Here is a 19,902-nt window from a genome sequence, read left to right on the forward strand (position 1 = left end):
AGCCACAACTACTGAGCCCGCGTGCCACAACTACTGAAACCCACCTGCCCAAAGCCGGTGCTCCACAACAAGAGAAGCCACCACAATCAGAAGCCCGCGCACCACAACGAAGAGTAGCCCCCACTCGCCGCAACTAGAGAAAGCCCACGTACAGCAAGAAGACCCAATGCAGCCAAAAATAAATAAATAAATATAATTTTTTTAAAATGGGAATAACACCACCAAGAATTAGAAAAGCATGCATTTAAAAAAAAGAAAAAAGGAACAACAACAATAAAACTACCAAAATGAACTGAAAACAATGAACAAAATGGCAATAAGTACATACCTATCAATGACTACTTTAAATGTAAATGGACTAAATGCGCCAATCAAAAAACATGGAGTGGCTGAATGGATAAAATACAAGACCCAGGGCTTCCCTGGTGGCGCAGTGGTTGAGAGTCCGCCTGCTGATGCAGGGGACACAGGTTCGTGCCCCGGTCCATGAGGATCCCACGTGCCATGGAGCAGCTGGGCCCGTGGGCCATGGCCGCTGAGCCTGCGCGTCCGGAGCCTGTGCTCCTCAACGGGAGAGGCCACAGCAGTGAGAGGCCCGTGTACCGCAAAAACAAACAAACAAACAAAAACCAAGACCCATCTATATGCTGCCTTTAGGAGACTTCAGATCTAAAGAAACACACAGACTGAAGGTGAGGGGTTGGAAAAAGATATTCCACACAAGTGGAAATGAAAAGAAAGCTGGGGTAGCAATATTTACATCAGACAAAATAACTGTAAAACAAAGACTGTGACAAAAGACAAAGAAGGGCATTACATAATGATAAACGGGTCAATCCAACAAGAAGATACAGTAATTGTAAACACAGATATGCACCCAACATAGAAGCACCAAAATACCTAAAGCAAATATTAACATAATTGACAGTAATACAATAATAATTGGGAATTTTAACACCCCACTTACATCAACAGATCATCTAAACAGAAAATCAATAAGAATGGCCTTAAGTGATACATTAGATCAAATGAAATTAATAGATATACATAGAACATTCCATCCCCAAACAGCAAAATACACATTCAAGTGCACATCGGACATTCTCCAGGACAGATCACACGCTACAGGAAAAAGCAAGTCTCAATAAATTTAAGACTGGAATCATATCAGTCTTTCTGACCACAACAGTATGAGACTAGAAATCAACTACAAGAAAAAAACTGCAAAAAACACAAACACATGCATTCTAAACAATGTTACTAAAAAACCAATGGGTCACTGAAGAAATCAAAGAGAAAATCAAAAAATACCTGGAGACAAATGAAAATGGAAACAAAATGATCCAAATTCTGTGGTATACAATTGTAAATCTATATTTCAATAAAATTTAAATATTACCAAAAAAATCTATGGTATACAGCAAAAGCAGTTCTAAGAGGGAGTTTATAGTGCTACAAGCCTACCTAAAGAAACAAGTAGAAGGAAGGAAATAATGAAGATCAAAGCAGTAATAAATGAAAAAGAGGCCAAAAAGACAATATAAAAGTTCAATGAAAGTAAGAGCTTGTTCTTTGAAAAGATAAACAAAATTGATAAGCCTTTAGCCAGACTCATCAAGGAAAAAAAAAAGGGGGGGGCTTAAATAAATAAAATCAGAAATAAAACAGGAGAAATTATAATTGACACCACAGAAATACAAAGGATAATAGGGAATTACTATGAACAATTATATGCCAACAAATTGGAAAACTTAGAAGACATGGATAAATTGCTAGAAATGTATACTCTCCCAAGACTGAATTAGGAAGAAATAGAAAATGTGAACAGACCGATTACCAGTAATGAAACTGAATTAGTAATTTTAAAAACTCCCAACGAAGTCCAGGAACCAGACAAATCCTACGAAACATTTAAAGAAGAGTTAACACCTATCCTTCTCAAACGACTGCAAAAAATTTAAGAGGCAAGAAAGCCTCCAAACTCATTCTACAAAGTCAGCATCACCCTGATACCAAAACCAGACAAAGAAAATTACAGGCCAATATCACTGATGAATATAGATGCAAAAATCCTCAACAAAATATTAGGAAACCAAATTCAACAATACATTAAAAGGATCATACACCATGATCAAGTGGAATTTATTCCAGGGACGCAAGGATGGTTCAATATCAATAGCACAACATTAACAAATTGAAGAATAAAAATCATATGATCATCTCAATAGATGCAGTAAAAGCTTTTGACAAAATTCAAATTGTCCATTTGAGATAAAAACTCTCCACAAAGTGGGTAGAGAGGGAACATAATTCAACATAATAATGGCCATATATGATAAGCCCACAGCAAACATTATACTCAATGGTGAAAGGCTGAAAGCATTTCCTCTAAGATCAGGAACAAGACAGGATGCCCACTCTTGCTACTTTTCTTCAATACAGTATTGGAAGTCCTAGATGCAGCAATCAGACAAGAAATAAAAGGAATCCAAATTGGAAAGGAATAAGTAAAACTGTCCCTGTGTGCAGATGACATGATACTGTACATAGAAAATCCTCAAGACACCACCTAAAATATACTAGAACTCATCAATGAATTTGTTGCAGGATGCAAAATATACAGAATTCTGTCGCATTTCTGTACACTAACAACGAACTATCAGAAAGAGAAATTAAAGAAACAATCCCATTTACAGTTGCATCAAAAACTATAAAATATCTAAGAATAAATCTAACTAAGGAGGTAAAAGATCTATACTCAGAAAACTGCAAGACACTGATGAAAGAAACTGAAGACAACACAAACTGATGGAAAGATATACCATGCTCATGGATTGGAAGAATTAATATTGTTAAAATGACCATACTACCCAAGGCAATCTACAGATTCAATGCAATCCCTATCAAAATACTGACGACATTTTTCAAAGAATGAGAACAAATAATTTTAAAATTTGTATTAAATACAAAGGACTCCAAATAGACAAAACAATCTTGAGAAAGAACAGAGCTGGAGGTATCAAGCTCCCTAACTGATGTTACAAAACTACAGTAATCAAAATAGTATAGTACTGGCACAAAAAAGACACAAAGATTAATGGAACAGAACAGAGAACTCAGAAATAAACCTATGCACTTATGGTCTGTTAATCTAAGACAAAGGAGACAAAAATAGACAATGGAGAAGTGACAATGTCTTCAATAAGTGGTGCTGGGAAAACTGGACAGCTACATGTGAAAGAATGAAATTAGAACATTTTCTTACACTACATACAAAAATAAGCTCAAAATGGATTAAAGACCTAAATGTGAGACCAGAAACCAGAAACTCCTAGAAGAAAACATAGGCAGAACACTCTTTGACATAAATCATAGCAATATTTTTTTTGGATCTGTCTCCTAAAGCAAAGGAAACAAAAACAAAGAAATGGGACCTAATTAAACTTAAAAGCTTCTGCATGGCAAAGAAAACCACCAACAAAATGAAAAGGCAGCCTACCAAATGGGAGAAGAGATTTACAAATGATTTATCTGATAAGGGGTTAATATCTAAAAATATAAAAAGAACTCATTCAACTCTATCAAAAAACAACCTGATTAAAAAATGGGCAGAGGATCTGAACAGACATGTTTCCAAGGAAGACATACAGGGCTTCCCTGCTGGCACAGTGGTTAAGAATCCACCTGCCAATGCAGGAGACACGGGTTTGATCCCTGGCCGGGAAGATCCCACATGCCACAGAGCAACTAAGCCTGTGCGCCACAACTGAGGCTGCACTCTAGAGCCCACGCTCTGCAACAAGTGAAGCCATGACAATGAGAAGACCGCACATCGCAACGAAGGGTAGTCCCTGCTTGCCTCACCTAGAGAAAGCCCATGCGCAGCAGCAAAGACCTGACACAGCCAAAAATAAAAATAAATAATTTTTTTTAAAAAAGATAGTGAACTTTATATTATGTGTATTTTACCACAATTAAAAGAAAAAACTGAAATCAGAGCACAAGCAGACACTGTGTACTCGAGTCACCATAAGCACTGAGAATCCCAACTCCCTGCGTCTGCCTGGAGTGTGGAATTCTCCCTGAATCTGTCAGACTCGCTGGCTCAGGCTTCAGGAAGCCCAGGAACTTCCACCACAGAAAAGAACATTAACACTTGTCCCCGTTTCTCTGAATGGACTGCAAAGCTCTCTGCCCCACCATGCTGCCATTCCTGCCCCAACTCCCCTCTTCAAGGCCTCACAGGCTCCTCAGCCGCCAGCTCTTCTCTTGAGGCCTCAACACAGCCCCTGCCAGAAAGGGGCCGAAACGGTTCAAGGAATAATAAGATTCCTTTGGCACCATTTTTCACAACAAAGCAGCTGCTTTTCAAAGTAGGCGCCGTGCAATTGGACTACAGAGAAAGAAATCCTTCGGCACTGAAAGAAATCCTTTGGCACTGAAAGAAATCCTTCGGCACTGCAGCAACATGCTTGATTGCTCACAAAGGCAACTTCCTGACCCCTCAGACACCTGAGGCCTCTTCCTGCCCTGTCCCTGCACGGGACCTCTCCCATCTAAACCCTTTCAAAGAGGGAACACACCAACCCCATAAAAAGGGACAAAAAAGCACTTGGGGCTGGAGGGGTGGGTGAGGGGTGTCTATTTCATAGCAGGACTGCTATTAATGTCAGTATTTAAGCCAGATAAAAGTGAGGAAACGTGACAACCAGCTCACAGTGAGTGGGGAGGAGGCTTATTACTGGGAGACTGTCTCCAAGCCATACACAAGTTGCCTTCTGGAGTAAATTCCGCACTTATTAGGAGACACCACTCATTTTCCTTTCTAGAAGCAGTAACACAGCTCTACAGCCACAACATCCTGTCTTAAAAAGAACACATTAAGTGTTGAGAGAAGCTTTTCAAAAAGCAATAGGAGCAAAACAGAAAGGAAAGAATTATAACGCATAAACTGGCTGGAAATAAGCAAGAAAGCTACGAAGACATCCTGGAAGTCTTCATGCTTGAGAGTTCTCACAATTTCTCCTTCTATCCTGATTAACCAACCCAAGCAGCAAAACCACAGAACATGACCTAGAAATACGAGATTTCAACTGTAAACATTTCAGAATCCAACATCTGAAACTTAGCTAACTGCCTTAGTAGGCAACACCCAATTAGAGGAAAAGGGGATAGATAGCCTTTGAAAAGACTCTAATTTGGAAAAGTACTTTGTCCAACTTCTATGGCATACTCACTCTGAAACAGAGTGGATGATACAATCGTCCTATGAAACGTTCTAAACATCATAAATGGCTAAACGACTGCATGTGAAAAGACAGCCAAGGGGCGCCTTCCCCGGTCACTTACCCTCACAGCCCAATGGGCCTCTGCAGAAGGCGGCGTGACCATCAAAGGGCTGCTGGTGTCGTGCTGAGGAGAAAGAGGTACATTGCACTGTAGCTGGCACAGAATTCTACTACTGGAGGATGTGTTTACTATAAGGATACACATTTCAAAGTGCTTTCAAAAAGGAGAAAACCCTCAAAAAGTTAAACACAGAATTACATATAACTCAGCAATTCTACTCCTAGGTATAGACCCAAAAGAACTGAAAACAGGTGTGCAAACAATTCCTTGTACATGAATTATTATGTCCACCAACAGACGAATGGATAAACAAAATGGGGTAGACCACACAATGCAATCTTATTCAGCAACGAAAAGGAATGAAGTACTGACACATGCTACAGTGTGGATGAACCTTGAAAACATTATGCTGAGTGAAAGAAGCCAGATGTATGACTCTATAAAATGTCCAGAACAGGCAAATGCATAGAGACAGAAAGCAGACTAGTGGCTGCCAAGGGTTGGGGGAGGGGGAAATAGGGAATGATTATTTAATGGGTGTAGAGTCTTCTTTTGGGGTGACGAAAATATTCTGGACCAGATAGAGGTGATGGTTATACAATATTGTGAATGCACTAAATGTCACCCAATTGTTCATTTTTAAACAGTTAATTTTAGATTATGTAAATTTCTCTGCAATTAAAAAAAATTAAAAAGAGAGAGAGAGAAAACATGGAGAGATAGATAAATAGATGATATTAGAAGAACGTGAACTTGAAGGATTTTGACACTTACAAACTTAGGCGGCGGCATGTTCAAATTCAGATTGCTCAAGTTAACTTCGTGGCCGCTCTGTGCACAGGCCACTAGTCTCAGTGCAACATAGAAACCCTGCAAATCCAAAAAAGGGGGAGGCGTAAACCCCACCCAGCTGGCAGCGGCAGTGGCAGAGCTGTCTGCAGCAGTGGACTTTGGGGAAAGAGGGATTTCGGTTTACTTTAACAAGGAAGACCACATGTGCGCAAGTCACTTACAGTGTTGAGCAGAACTGGTCTCACTCTGGGAGCGCTGTTTAAACGAACATGCTAAAATGGACTTAGCCCATTGCTTTCTGAACACCGTACAATTTCAAATAAATGTATTTTCAAAAACAATGAGCTCTCAACATTTAGGAAATGCTAGATTGTAAAAGTAGCAGACTGCAGTTTAAGAGTCTAAAGGATGGTTCAAATATGTGTTGACTTTTTAAAAATGGTTTGAAATAGACACAGTTGTTTGGGAATTGACACTCACGATTCACTGGGATCCCCCCGGCCTCACTGAACACAGCATCTCCCACTCACCCCCACCACCTTACTCCCCAATGGCCTGACGTGTACCTCACTTCCCACATAAGGACAAAGGACCTGAACCAGGCCGTCAGGGGCCTTGGCTCCTCCTCACCCTCCTCTTAACCCAGAACTGGCCATGCCACAGTCTTAGTGGACTCGTGTGGCATCACCTAGTTTTTTAAAATTGATCAACGGGCCTAAGAACATGGACTCTTTTTAAAACTGTAAACACAATTATGTTTCTAAAAACTTCTTCAAAGAAATGAGCACTAGAGCAGCTTTTCTCAAGCTGATGTCTACAGAATGCTCGTGTAGAGTGTAGAGAAATGGGGACATTAGTAAGGTTAGAAGAACTGCACTAAGCAAAGTTAACAGGGCTCTCTTACACAAGGATCCTCAGAACCATTAACACACAGATGTGCACTGTGAATCTCAAGCGAGGGAGGAAAAGCTAACGGTGCTTTCCCGACGGGTCGGATCACGGACAGTGAGACACCAGGAACAACATCCCTTGGAATATAGTTTGGGGAAAGACTGAACTAAATTAAAATATGACCATTTAAAAATCATAAGTACTATAACATTCCATTTATAGAACATTCTCAAAATGACAAAATTATGTCAGAGAAGGAACCAGTGGTTGCCAGGGGTCAGGGTATGACTGCCAATGGGCTGCATGAGGGAGCCTCTGGGGTCTGAGAATGTTCTGATCCTGACTGTTGTGATGGTTACTTGAATCTATGCAAGTGATGAAATTACACAGAACTATATACAACAGAAACAAAAACCACAAGAAAGTGCAGGTATCAATAAAACTGGTCAGCTCTGAGTCAGGCTTCTGAGCCGTGTGCTTTGGTGACAGCTGGGAAATGATTCACGGAACTCACTGAACTATTTTTTGCAACTTCCATGAGAGTCTGAAGTTATTTCAAAATAAAACGTTTTGAAAACATTTCAACTGCTTGTAAGCACACAAAATATTAACAGATACGCTAACCATGAAAGATGGCTCCAAGAGTTCAAAAGACCTTTATTTCCAAATGAAACCTTCCCATTTTAACAGTTTGATGTCCGCACTTATGACTGGTAATACTTGAGAGTGGAGATAACGAGGAAGGAAGTGCAGAGGTGACCCGGCCTGGGGGCTCTGGCCCAGCCCCTCCACTTGCTCTGTGTATACGTGTATATACCTGTTTGTCCAAGAACCCTTTACCTTCTGGGTCGGCCAAGTCCCATATCTGTGGAAACACAAAAATGCTCGTGAGTGTGACCGCTGATCATTGACCGTTTAATCACAAAACAGGAGCCACCATCGCTACATGTGGGCCTTATGCATACGCCACAGCAGCCACAGACTCAGAACAGGTGAATAGCCTTCACCCCTCCCTCCCCCCAGAGGCACACAGCGGTCAGTGGCAGAGCCCGGAGAACACCCAGGTACACTGGCTCCAAGGCCAACATAAATCAATAGCTATCAAGATCCCAAGAGCACTCAGGCCTATTGTCTGCTATTCAAGCAAAGGGTGGCAGTAGCCATCAGAGCACTTGGATCTACCAATTACGGCCCCGAGAGGCTCTCAATGGCCAGCCCACTTCCAAGGGGAGTACAGACCGCATGAAGAGGGGCCTGCACAGGCCGGCCTTCACCTGCCGGGGGAGCCCTGAGGGCGGCCACAGAAATCGCTATCATTCATCACATACCTTCCCAAGGATAATGTCTGAGAGCCCAGACTTCTTTAGAAAAAGTGCAGCTTCACTCGCCCCAACTCGCCCTGTGTATGCTGGGTCTACCTGGAATTGGGGAGCAACACTTGAGACAAGGCTTCAGCAACAGAGCAGCAGGTAAAAGCATTACCCATGACACTGGCTGCTAGCTGATAATTTGGAAACAGAAAGGGATGAAAGGCCTTACTGGGCTGCAATTCACAGCTGTGGTTTCTGAGTCACTCACTCTAATTTCAATCCAAAGAGACACTAGTGAAAACTTACCTGCTTGTAATAAGATTCATATAATGTATTTCCAGTGAGAATCTGTAAACAAAACCACAGATATTGGTCAAAGGTGGACACAAAACCTTCTAAAAAAAAGTGTCCCTCAATTCTGTTATCACCAAAATACACAATAACGAAAATCAAAATTTATGCACTTTAAACGTCCTCTATACGTGGACTGTAGTTTATTTTCAGAGATAACACACTTACTCGGTTTAGAAAAAGGAAATGCTAATGCTCTTAAATAAGTCCTGATTCCAACACAAACAACACAGTCGTTCAGGAAGGAGCAGCAGCCCAGAGTCGTTCTCCATTCACTGACCGATGGGATTTCGGTGTGTCCAGGAGCTCAGAGGGAAAAGACACCCTTATCCTTTGAGACTGTTCTCTGGCTCCGGAACCAGAACAGGCGTTTCTGCACATCATCATGAATCACCAGTCACAGAAGTTTCAGACTGGTTTCCCCGCTCCAGGTCTCAACCCCACCCATCTTGTCCTCCACCAGCCACCCAGTCAAGGGCTGCGCAAAAACCACTGACCAGCCCCGGCCGCCAGGAGAGAGCTGGCCAGTGACTGCTCCCACAATGACAGGCAGGAAGTTCAAAATCCTCAGCTTGGCACTGAAGACACACCATGTTCCAGACATTGCAGATTCCCCAAGATGTCGCTGTTCAGAGAAGGTAACCACCCAGTCTAGGATCAAGTGGCAAATTGAGGCCACAACTGGATTCAGCCTGGTTGGCGGCCAAACCCTCACACATCCCACTGTGTCCACGGTCTCTCTTCCCAACCTCAGCGAGCTGCCCGCCAGTGGGGAGGAGGGGATCTGCAGGAGTATGCCAGCAGGGGGAGGAATTCAGCAGCCACTAAGATGTTAGCTGTAAAGGCTTACACATGTTGGTCTTTTACTGCATGAAGGGAAAAAAGCAGGACATAGCAAACTTGCCGTTGATTTAGTGAGCAAGAAAAGTGAAGAAGACACCATTATGCTTAATCTTATGGAAAAACTGGTGCGTAAACAGATAAAGAGAAGAATGCCAGGAAAAATGAGTACCAGATGAGAGGTGGGATGACAGTGTTTATTTTCAAAGTCTTTGAATGCTGTTGTGCAACTTTTCATAATGAATAAAACTGGGGGGAGGCAGGTTCCCTTCAGTTAGAATCACTAATTTGAACCAGCCCAACAAACTTGCATTCTGCTGTGCTGTAAAAAGTCATTTCAGGTTAAAAATAATGCCCAGATTACGGTCAGCTCCTCTGGAGGATGCCAACACCTGCAAACACAGAAAGAAGCGAAAGTACAAGCAAGAACACCAGCAAGAGAGAAGGAAAACGGAAGGAAAAGAGCAAAAAGATCTGAAAGACGGCAGAGGAAAGTCCAAAAAAAAGAAAAAGGGGAAAAGAAGGAGGGAAATCCTGAAAAGGCAGAAAAAGCTAAAAAGCTAGGCAGAACAATGAAAAATCAAGAAAGGAGGGTAAAGGCCAATGGCTTGAGAAAGAAGAGGTGACAACACCAATAAGAAGAAATGAGAGCTAAGTGGGGATTTCCCTGGTGTTCCAGTTGTGAGGACTCTGCGCTTTCACTGCCGTACTAAGATCCTGCAAACCACACGGCGCAGCCAAAAGAAAAGAGCTAAATATACAGCTACAGCAGCTCCCTGGAGGGAGGGTTCCTCCTGCCCTGGGCCCTTGTGTATATCGTCCTGGGGGAGGCTGTCGCCCTTAGTTTCTTATGACTTAGATGGCAATGTCCACCATCACACCCTGTTTGATCTCCAGGGTTTAAAACCCCACATGAACTCACACAACTCAATAGCAAAAAACCAAACAACCCAATTAAAATATAGGCAGAGGATCTGAATAGACGTTTTTCCAAAGAAGACATACATATGGCCAACAAGTATGTTAAAAGATGCTCAACATCACTAATCATCAGGGAAATGCAAATCAAAACTACAATATCTCACCTCACACCTGTTAGAATGGCTAGCAACAAAAAGATAAGAAATAACAAAGTGTTGGAGAGGGCATGGAGAAAAGGGAACCCTTGCACACTGTTGGTGGAAATGTAAACGGGTACAGCTGCTATGAAAAACAGTAGCGAGGTTCCTCAAAAAGTTAAAAACAGAACTACCATATGATCCAGCAATTTCACTTTTGGGTATTTATCCAAAGGAAACGAAAACACTAAGAAAAACAAACAACAAATTCCATGTTCACTGCAGCATTATTTACAATAGCCAAGCATGAAAGCAACCTAAATATTTACTCAGTGATGGATGAACGGATAAAGAAAATGTGGTGTGTACACACACACACACACACTCATGCACACAGAGGAATATTATTCAGTCATTAAAAAGAAGGAAATCTTGTCATGTGACAATGTGATTGAACCCTGAATACACTATGCTAAGTGAAATAAGTTAAACAGGGAAAGACAAATACTGGATGATCTCACTTATATGTGGAATCTAAAAGGCAAAAACAAGAAACCAAACTCACAGATACAGAGAACAGATGGGTGGTTGCCAGAGATGGGAATAGGGGGTAGGCGAAATGGGTAAAGGTGGTCAAAAGGTGCAAACTTCCAGTTATAGAATAAGTAAGTCATGAGATATAATATATAGCATGATTAATATAGTCAATAATACTGTACTGTATACTGAAAGTTGTTAAGATTATATCTTAAAAGTTCTCATCACAAGAGATTTTATAACTATGTGGTGATGCATGTTAAGTATTGTGATCATTTCACAATGTGTATAAATAGCAAATCATTACATCGTACACCTGAAACTAATATAATATTATATGTCAACTATAACCTCAATTTAAAATAATTAACTAATTAAAAAAAAAAAAAAGCTCTGCATGCTTTCAAAACACATCTCCCCGGAGGAGTAAGGCTGACAGAGGAAGCAAAGTCAAGCAGGCTGTTTGTCATCTATCAGTAAAGGTAACGGTGCTGGGTCTAGATCACACATCCTGTGCTCCGGCTCATGGAAATGGAATGCACAGACCCTAGGGACCCCTACCTTGACAAAGGTCCCCTTCCTGCCAGCAATCAGAGAGGCACAGGTCTGAAATGCATTTCCAGTGGGATTTTTTTAAGATCTCGTGGTAAGCAAGAGAGAGGTTTCCAAGCTACCACGATTCCAATGAAAAAAAGTTATGATATTTGGAGCATAGATGGTTAATAACTGTCTCAAATTTCCCAAACCCTTCTGAACTAGATCCACAATCAGGAGGAACAAGACCCCAAATAGTCCAGAAAAGGCGCTGAAGCCCCAGGCCCAAAGCTTGGACCATGATGCTAAGGGCTCATCCCATAGACAGTCTATGGCCAGGTATTGATCCCAAATGACCTACAACTAACGGAAACCCACAAAATATGCCTCACCCATTCCTCTCTAAGTACAGGAATCAATTTGGGTAACCTGGGACAATGACAGCAGTGAGAGGTTCTGATTTAATTACACGTACCTCAGGCACTACATAAGCAGAAGGGGGAGTAAAGGGAGAACAACACCAGATCTAATGGCACTTCCTCTTACCACACTGCTTCCTCCCGGCGACAGCGGAGTCACACCGGCAAGCTGCCCAATACACCGTTGCAACAGAGCTGAGGATGAATGCTGCTAAGGCCTCGAGTCCCCAGGTGACGGGCAGAGACCTCAGACACAAACAGCTCGTTGGTGCAGGCAGCCACTCTGCTGGGACACAGCCCCCTGAGAGCTGAGAGTGGGCACCAGAGCTGCCCACCTTTGCCTAACCCCAAAGCGAGCCCAGGGGCAAAGGTAGAAAGGGGACAGGCCAGGGGACAGGGCCTTCAGTGTAAGAGGCTGCAGACAGCTCTGAGATGGCTTCAAGAACGGAAGGAGCCGGCCCAGGAGGGTGTTCTCCTCCACCAGCCCACTGTGCTAAGACGCCATCTTTGACTCTGAATTATTCATTGAAGTTCAATAAAACTTTCAATTTGATCTTTCAGTTGGTCTCCTAAAATACTAAGAAAAGTTCCTGTGGCCTCTTCACTCTAACCTCCACCCCAGAGGCAACCTACAAATGGGGAGACAGGGAGGGCAGCACATCAGGGAACAAGTTCACATTCTTCTGCTGGGAGGCCTTTAAACTCCACAGTTCATGCAAGTGTGCACAATTTCAAAGCTGGAGAAAACCAGCTTGAGATGAGGAACACAGCAGTACTACTTTGGAGGGGAAACCCTGAGGACTGGGGTTCTGGCCACACCTAACCCTCTCAGGATTGAGTCCATCCAGCTCTCTGATTCCTGCTTTCATCCTTGGGCAGGAGCTCTTATGCAAAACAAAGCAATGATCGCTGGCCCTGCTTGTTTCAAAATGACATTTGTAAAGGAAATTAATTTTCATTTTAAAACTTCTAGAAAAGCTTAATTCCTTGTTCTGATAAATAGTGGATCACATTTACTGAGCCTCACTATTTTCTATCCTGTACCTCATTTAATTGTCCCAAACAATGCTATGGGCAGGTACTACTGTTCGTCCCAATTTATGGGTGAGGAGACTGAGGTTACCTTGCTCAGGGTCACACAGCCAAGGAGTGACGGAGCCAGAGGAGACCCAGGCCATGTGGCACTAACCTACTCTGCACCCTGCAAAAAAAGCCCAGGCATGACAGAGCCAGACACAGGGCCACTGCACAACCTCCTGTGCATGCTCACCTAAGAAAAGGCAAAACGTGTGATTATGTCATAGTACATTTTATTCAACAGACATGGTCAAAGTGCAAGGCTTGACTTAAGCATATGAACTGACTTGAAAACCAGTGCAGCCTGCCATTTCCTCAGGAAAACTGAGACCCCATAACGGCTGTGTTTTTCAAAGCTGTTGCCAAGTTTTGCAGGGAGTTAGGCACATAACACCAAAAGACATCCCTGTCTGAGTTCCTCCTTGGAAAGCAAGATGTCGACGCAAAAACAAGGCTAGAGAAGTGCTCACTTGATAATCCTTGCATTTCGCCTTCCACCTAGAGATAGTTCCCCTCACTATTTGCACAACCATTACCTTGGCAGTGCGCACGGCCCTCCAGGCAGGCCAGACCACGTTCTGCAGGTGAGGAAACCAGGACATAACTCAGTAGCACTGAAAGAGCATCAGCAAACACTGGGGCATCCTGAACCTCCCTGAAACTGACAGCTCACTCCAACTGCCAGATGAGAAGTTTCTAAGCCAGAGCTAAGGTGAACACTGCCGAGAGAACTGAGACATGAGAAAGAGCTTTCATAAATCCTGAAGAAAAAGACATCCCAATTTAAAAATGAGCAAAGGATAAGAAAAAGGTGATTCTGAAAGAAGAGATGCAGAAAAGTTAGGGGAGATGTTCAATTTAGGTACTGCAAAATAGAATGAAATGCTAGTTGTTTGCTATCAGGTTGACAAAGTCAAACAGAGGTGCCATGCAGGGTTGGCAAAGGTGGAAACACATCTTGGGCCCTGCCAGTGGGAAAATAAACTGAGTGGAATGGCCTTCTGGACGCCAATGCAACAACATGTGATAAATGTGTATGCCGCTGATATGCAGGCTTAATGTGATTCTTTGTTGATACAGATAAGATTACTCTAAAATTTATACAGAAAGGCAAAGGAGCTAAAACAATGTTGAAAAAGAATAAAGTGGGAGGAATCAGTCTACTCAATTCCAAGGCTTGCTATAAAACTACAGTAATTATGACAGTGTGGCACTGATGGAGGGAAAGACACGTAGAACCATGGAACAGAACAGCGAGCCCAGGAACAAACCCACACAGATGTGCCCAGCTGACTTCTGACAAAGGTGCAAAAGCCACTCAGGAGGAAAGAGGCCTTTTCCACAAATGGTGCTGGAGCAACCAGCCATCCAGAGGAAGAGAATGAGCCTGGAGATCTAAGTCTCACACTTTTTACAAAATTAACTCCAAGTGGATCATGGACGTAAATGTAAAACTATAAAACTTTTAGGAAAAAACAGAGGAGAAAATATTCAGGATCAGGGGCTGGGCAAAGAGTTCAGACTTGCCACCAAAAGCCTGATTCATAAGAAAAAAAATTGATAAATTGGACCTCATCAAAATCTTAAATGTTTGATCTACAAAAGACCTTGTTAAGAGGATGCAGAGACAAGCTACAGATTAGAAGGAAATACAGCTGACCCTTGAATGACGTGGGGGTTAGGGGTGCCCGCCCTCCACACAGTCAAAAATCTGAGTGTAACTTATAGTCAGCCCTCCATATACAGTTCCTCTGTACCTGCAGTTCCACATCTATGGAGTCAACCAACCTCAGATCAAGTAGTACTGTAATAATACACATTTACTGAAAAAAATAAAATAAAAATTCTTTTAAAAATAAAGAAAAAAGAAAAGAAAAAATTCACATATAAGTGGACCTGTGCAGGTCAAACCTGTGCTGTTCAAATGTCAACTGTATTTGCCAATCACATATCCAACAAAGGACTAGTATCTGCAATACATAAAGAACTCTCAAAACTCAACAACAAAAAAGGAAACAATCCAATGAGAATATGAGCATAAGACATGAAGGAACAATTCACCAGAGGATATACAGATGGCAAATAAGCACATGAAAAGATGGCCAGCATATCGTTAGCTAGGAAATGTAAATGAAAAACCACTGTGACAGAGAACTATATTCAATATACTGTAATAACTGATAATGGAAAAGAACCTGAACAGTTACACATATAACTGAACCATTTTGCTGTACTAACACATTATAATCAACTATACTTCAATTTTAAAAAATTGTCTTGAAAAACCACAGTGAGAGGCCACCACACACCTAATGGAATGGTTAAAACAAGAAATAGTGACACCGGGACTTCCCTGGTGGCACAGTGGTTAAGAATCCGCTTGCCAGTGCAGGAGACATGGGTTCAAGCCCTGGTCCAGGAAGATTCCACATGCCGCGGAGCAACTAAGCCCATGCGCCACAACTACTGAGCCTGCGCTCTAGAGCCCACAAGCCACAACTACTGAAGCCTGCATGCCTAGAGCCTGTGCTCCACAGCAAGAGAAGCCACCGCAATGAGAAGCCCATGCACCACAATGAAGAGCAGCTCCCGCTTGCGGCAACTGGAGAAAGCCTGTGTGCAGCAACGAAGACGCAACGCAGCCAAAAATAAGAATAAATAAATTTATTTTAAAAAAAAAGAATTGGTGACACTGGTAAGCATGCAGAGAAACTGGATCACTCATATGGAGCTTGTGGGGATGTAAAAAGGTACAACTACTCTGGAAAACAGCTTGGCAGCTATTAAAAAAAACAACGAAACTAAACATGCAACTATCACAGGACCCAGCAACTGTCCTGGGCATTCATCCAGAGAAATGAAGACTTAAGTTCACAGAACATCCTGTACTCAAATGTTTAGTGCAGTTTTATTCATAATCACCCAAAACTGAAGCACACCAGATCTCCTTCAATGGGTAACTGCTTCAATGAACCGTGGTCCCAAAGCACCATGGAATACTACTTGCCTATGAAAAGGAATCAACTACGGATATATACAACAACCCAGGAGAATCTCCAGAGGATTATACTGAGTGAAAAAGGCCAATCTCCAAAGGTTACATACTGTATGATTCCACTGTACATTATTAAAATGCTGAAATTATAGAAATGAACAGATTAGTAGTTGCCGAGGATTCAGAAAGGAATGAGGTGGGAGGGAAGTGGGTGTGGCTGTAAAAGGGCAACTAGAGAGATCCCTGTGGGGATGGAACTGTTCTGCATCTGACTGTAGCAATGTCAATGTTTTGGTTAGGATGGTGTCCTACAGATTTGCAAAATATTACCACTGGAGGGCTTCCGTGGTGGCACAGTGGTTGAGAATCTGCCTGCTAATGCAGGGGACACAGGTTCGAGCCCTGGTCTGGGAAGGTTCCACATGCCGCGGAGCAACTAGGCCCGTGAGCCACACTACTGAGCCTGCGCGTCTGGAGCTTGCGTTCCGCGACAAGAGAGGCCACGACAGTGAGAGGCCTGTACACGGCAACGAAGATTGGCCCCCGCTCGCCGCAACTAGAGAAAGCCCTCGCACAGAAATGAAGACTCAACACAGCCAAAAATAAATAAATAAATAAATAAAATATTTTTTAAAAATTACCACTGGAAAAAACCAGATAAAGAATACACAGGATCTCTCTGCATCATTGTTTTTTAACAATTGCATGTGAATCTACAATTACCTCAAAATTTTAAAAATTTAGAAAAAAAAGAGACTCAGGAGATCTCACAACCAAACACAAGGTGATATTTTTAGATAATCAGGGAAATTTGAATATGGACTGGGTATCAGATTATTATTAATTAAGTTGTGGTATAGCACTGTGGTAATATAAAAGAAAACAGTCTCAGTTACTAGAAGTGCATATTGAAATATGATTTCTAAGATGAAAAACACTTGGGTAAAGACATTTGCAAAACGTTGGCATCTGTTGTGAACGGGTGGCTGAGTACATGGGAGTTCATTAAACTCCTCCCTCTACTTTTAGTGTGCTTAAAATTTTACATAATTGAAGACCAACATTTGATGTGTTTCTGCTCTGGCAAGGATTTTAATGGTACAAGCTGCTTCAGGTTTAAGTGTGATAAATGAAAAGTAGCTTTATCACTGGCAGGATGGTGCTTTTGTCAAATAATAAAAACCAGAATTTCTTTATTTGTTAATTTCTTTAACAAATAATTTCTTTCTTTTTATTATTTGACAAAACCAGAATTTGCTTTTGTCAAATAATAAAAATCAGAATTTCTTTAGGCCTTCCCGATACTCTAGGGTCTCCTCCTGGGATTCTGTAATGATCAGATATGCAGGAAGGCAGAAGGGCAAGAGGGTTAGATAAGTTTGCCCTTCTTCAGGGCAGGACTGCAGGTGACAGTAAAGGACTGGAAATAGTCAAGAACTAGTTACGCCAATAATGAACTGCTGTGTCTCCTTGGGACAGAATACCACAGAGCGGTAAAAATGGCACAGGGAGAACGTTTACGATGTTTGCTCAAGTGAAAAGGGAGGGCCCAAATCAGCACGCAGTTATGACCTGGCTGGTAAGCACACAGTGATCACATCCACTTGGATCTAAACCTGGCAGGACGGACACCACATGTGTACAGTGATTCCTACCTGTGAAATGGCTGCCTCTCCCGGCTTTCTGAGTTCTCCAGTGATCCATGTTGGCACACACTGCTTTTTGTAAATAGGACAGAAAAGGGAAAAGGAGACGCGAAAGGAGAAGAGGGATCTGAAGGATGATACACAATTCTCCCCAGGGACCCAAATGACCGCCATGACGAAGGCCAGCTGAAGACGTGTGCCTGCCATCTGGCACAGAATGCGGGGCCTCCCTCTGACCCACGCAGAACTCAGGGCCTGCAGTGGGGACATGACATGGGGGGAGTTCTCCTAAAAGGAGAACCAAGGAGCAAGAGAACCACACCTGAAAGTTTAGACATACAATGAGGCATCAGAGTGAACAAGCCAGGCAGGGGGAATTTAGGGTGAGACGCCATCTGGAAGGACACAGAATCAGGTGTGAAAGCTTCCATACTCCGGGAGTCCAGCACTCTCAATCCCATCTACCGGAAACAGAAGTGAGGAGGAACAAAAGTCACTGGAGGCAGCCTTCCTGCTCCAACACACTGCCCTGCACAGGATGCAGGACCAGGCAGGAATGGCAGACACAATGAGATGACAGGTCTGCACACCCCTTGCTGAGAGGTCAGAATGTCATCCTGTCCTCTTGAAGGTGACCTGAGAAGATGCGCTCGTGAGAAGGTGAACTGAGGGAGGGGAGGAACTTGTGGTATAGCTAGGGAGAGACTGCCATCGTCCTCCAGGAGAATGAGGCCCAAAGAATACATCCATCCATGATGCGGAAACACGCAGAGAAGAGGGGGCTGCTCCCCCTTGAACATGTTTCTCTGGGATGTCCCTATGGGACGTCGAGGTGGAAATCTCTTTTCCATTCCAGCAGTATCTATGGAGTGCCTGCCTGGTCCCAGGCACTGGCCTCCATGGGGGTGCAACAGTGAATAAGGGGACCACGCCCCCACCCCAGCCTCTTGGAACGCCTGGTCTGGAGGAGAATGTCATTAGACATGACAACACACGCAGCGGGCTGTAAGTGCTATGAGGAAAAGACAGGATGGAGGGCAACTGTGTAGCCCACAGACACACACCTGCGAGGGCAAGGAGACAGTGGCTACGCTGCTGAGCCTGCCCGAGGGGACACGAGACAACCAACAGGCTGAGGAGCACCCACACGGATGCGCTGGGGGAAGACAGGCCCACAACGGAGACAGAAGGAGGTGCCGTTGTCAAGAAAACACCAAGGGAGTGGGGTCCTGTGGGGACCACAGGACGGGCACAGAGAGAGGGGTACAGGGTTGAGTACAGCCATGCAGAGGAGCAGGTGGATGGCACTGGAAAGGGACCTTGCCCAGGCAGTGTGGGTGGGGCAGAGAGCAGATTCCAGCCAAACACTGCAGCTTAAAATCAACGTGGCCCTGGGGACTTCCCTGATGGTCCAGTGGTTAAGACTCTGTGCTTCCACTGCATGGGGCATGGGTTCAATCCCTGGTCGGGGAACTAAGATCTCGCATGCTTCGTGGAGTGCCCCCCCCAACACAAAAAAAATTTTTTCAATTAAAAACTAAATAAATTAAAAGATCAAGGTAGCCCTGGCCTCCCTGCAGCCCTCCCTGGACACCACTCCTCCAGGCGTCACAAAGAACACCCCCGCCCCATCATTTCCATTCTATCTTCCCTTCCTCCATTCGATGGACCAGGCCCTGAAGAGACTCATAGGGGCGACATCTTAGCAGTAAGTGCCCCCTACACAGCAGGGCACCTACAGCCCTCCTTGAAAGCACCCATTTCTCACGGTGCTCCCAACTTGCCCCAAGTGTGCCCCGAACCTTCCCAAAATTCCTTTTCTACATCGGCCACCCCAGGGTTCCAACATCCCTGCCATCTTCTGAGCCCTGGCCCAACATTACACGAGGACCCAGGGATCCCCAGGACAGATCGAGTCAGCAGCTCTCTGTGCCTCCTCCCTGCTCCCCTCTGTAGGTGCACGACCAGCCTCACACTGGCCACTGCTCTTCCTCAGAGCCTAGGAGTCCTCTAGGCACCAGGCACCAAGCCAAGCTCCCGGATTCCACTGTGAGCAGAAAGGCAGCCCCCGCCACCACAGAGCAGAGCATCACATCACGGTCT

General features: G+C 43.6%; 1 protein-coding gene across 39 annotated transcripts in view; it reads right to left on the reverse strand.

Annotated features, from left to right (window-relative positions):
* Positions 1–19,902, reverse strand: part of EPS15L1 (epidermal growth factor receptor pathway substrate 15 like 1) — a 101,621-nt gene that overhangs the window by 70,207 nt on the left and 11,512 nt on the right. For 15 of the 39 annotated variants that reach the window (XR_010840409.1, XM_067032395.1, XM_067032397.1 and 12 more), the window contains exons 2-6: positions 8,649–8,690; positions 8,361–8,450; positions 7,850–7,897; positions 6,124–6,219; positions 5,350–5,412 (exon numbers count right to left, since the gene is read on the reverse strand). Coding sequence is in view for 38 of the 39 variants with exons in the window: in XM_067032395.1 (XP_066888496.1) it covers positions 5,350–5,412; positions 6,124–6,219; positions 7,850–7,897; positions 8,361–8,450; positions 8,649–8,690 (339 nt within the window). In the remaining variant the exon portion in view is untranslated. The remainder of the gene's footprint in view (positions 1–5,349; positions 5,413–6,123; positions 6,220–7,849; positions 7,898–8,360; positions 8,451–8,648; positions 8,691–19,902) is intronic. The other 24 variants (XM_059063107.2, XM_067032378.1, XM_067032398.1 and 21 more) reach the window with 8 other exon arrangements.

Source organism: Kogia breviceps, chromosome 4, assembly GCF_026419965.1.
Source record: "Kogia breviceps isolate mKogBre1 chromosome 4, mKogBre1 haplotype 1, whole genome shotgun sequence".
In the NCBI taxonomy this organism is placed as follows: domain Eukaryota; kingdom Metazoa; phylum Chordata; class Mammalia; order Artiodactyla; family Physeteridae; genus Kogia; species Kogia breviceps.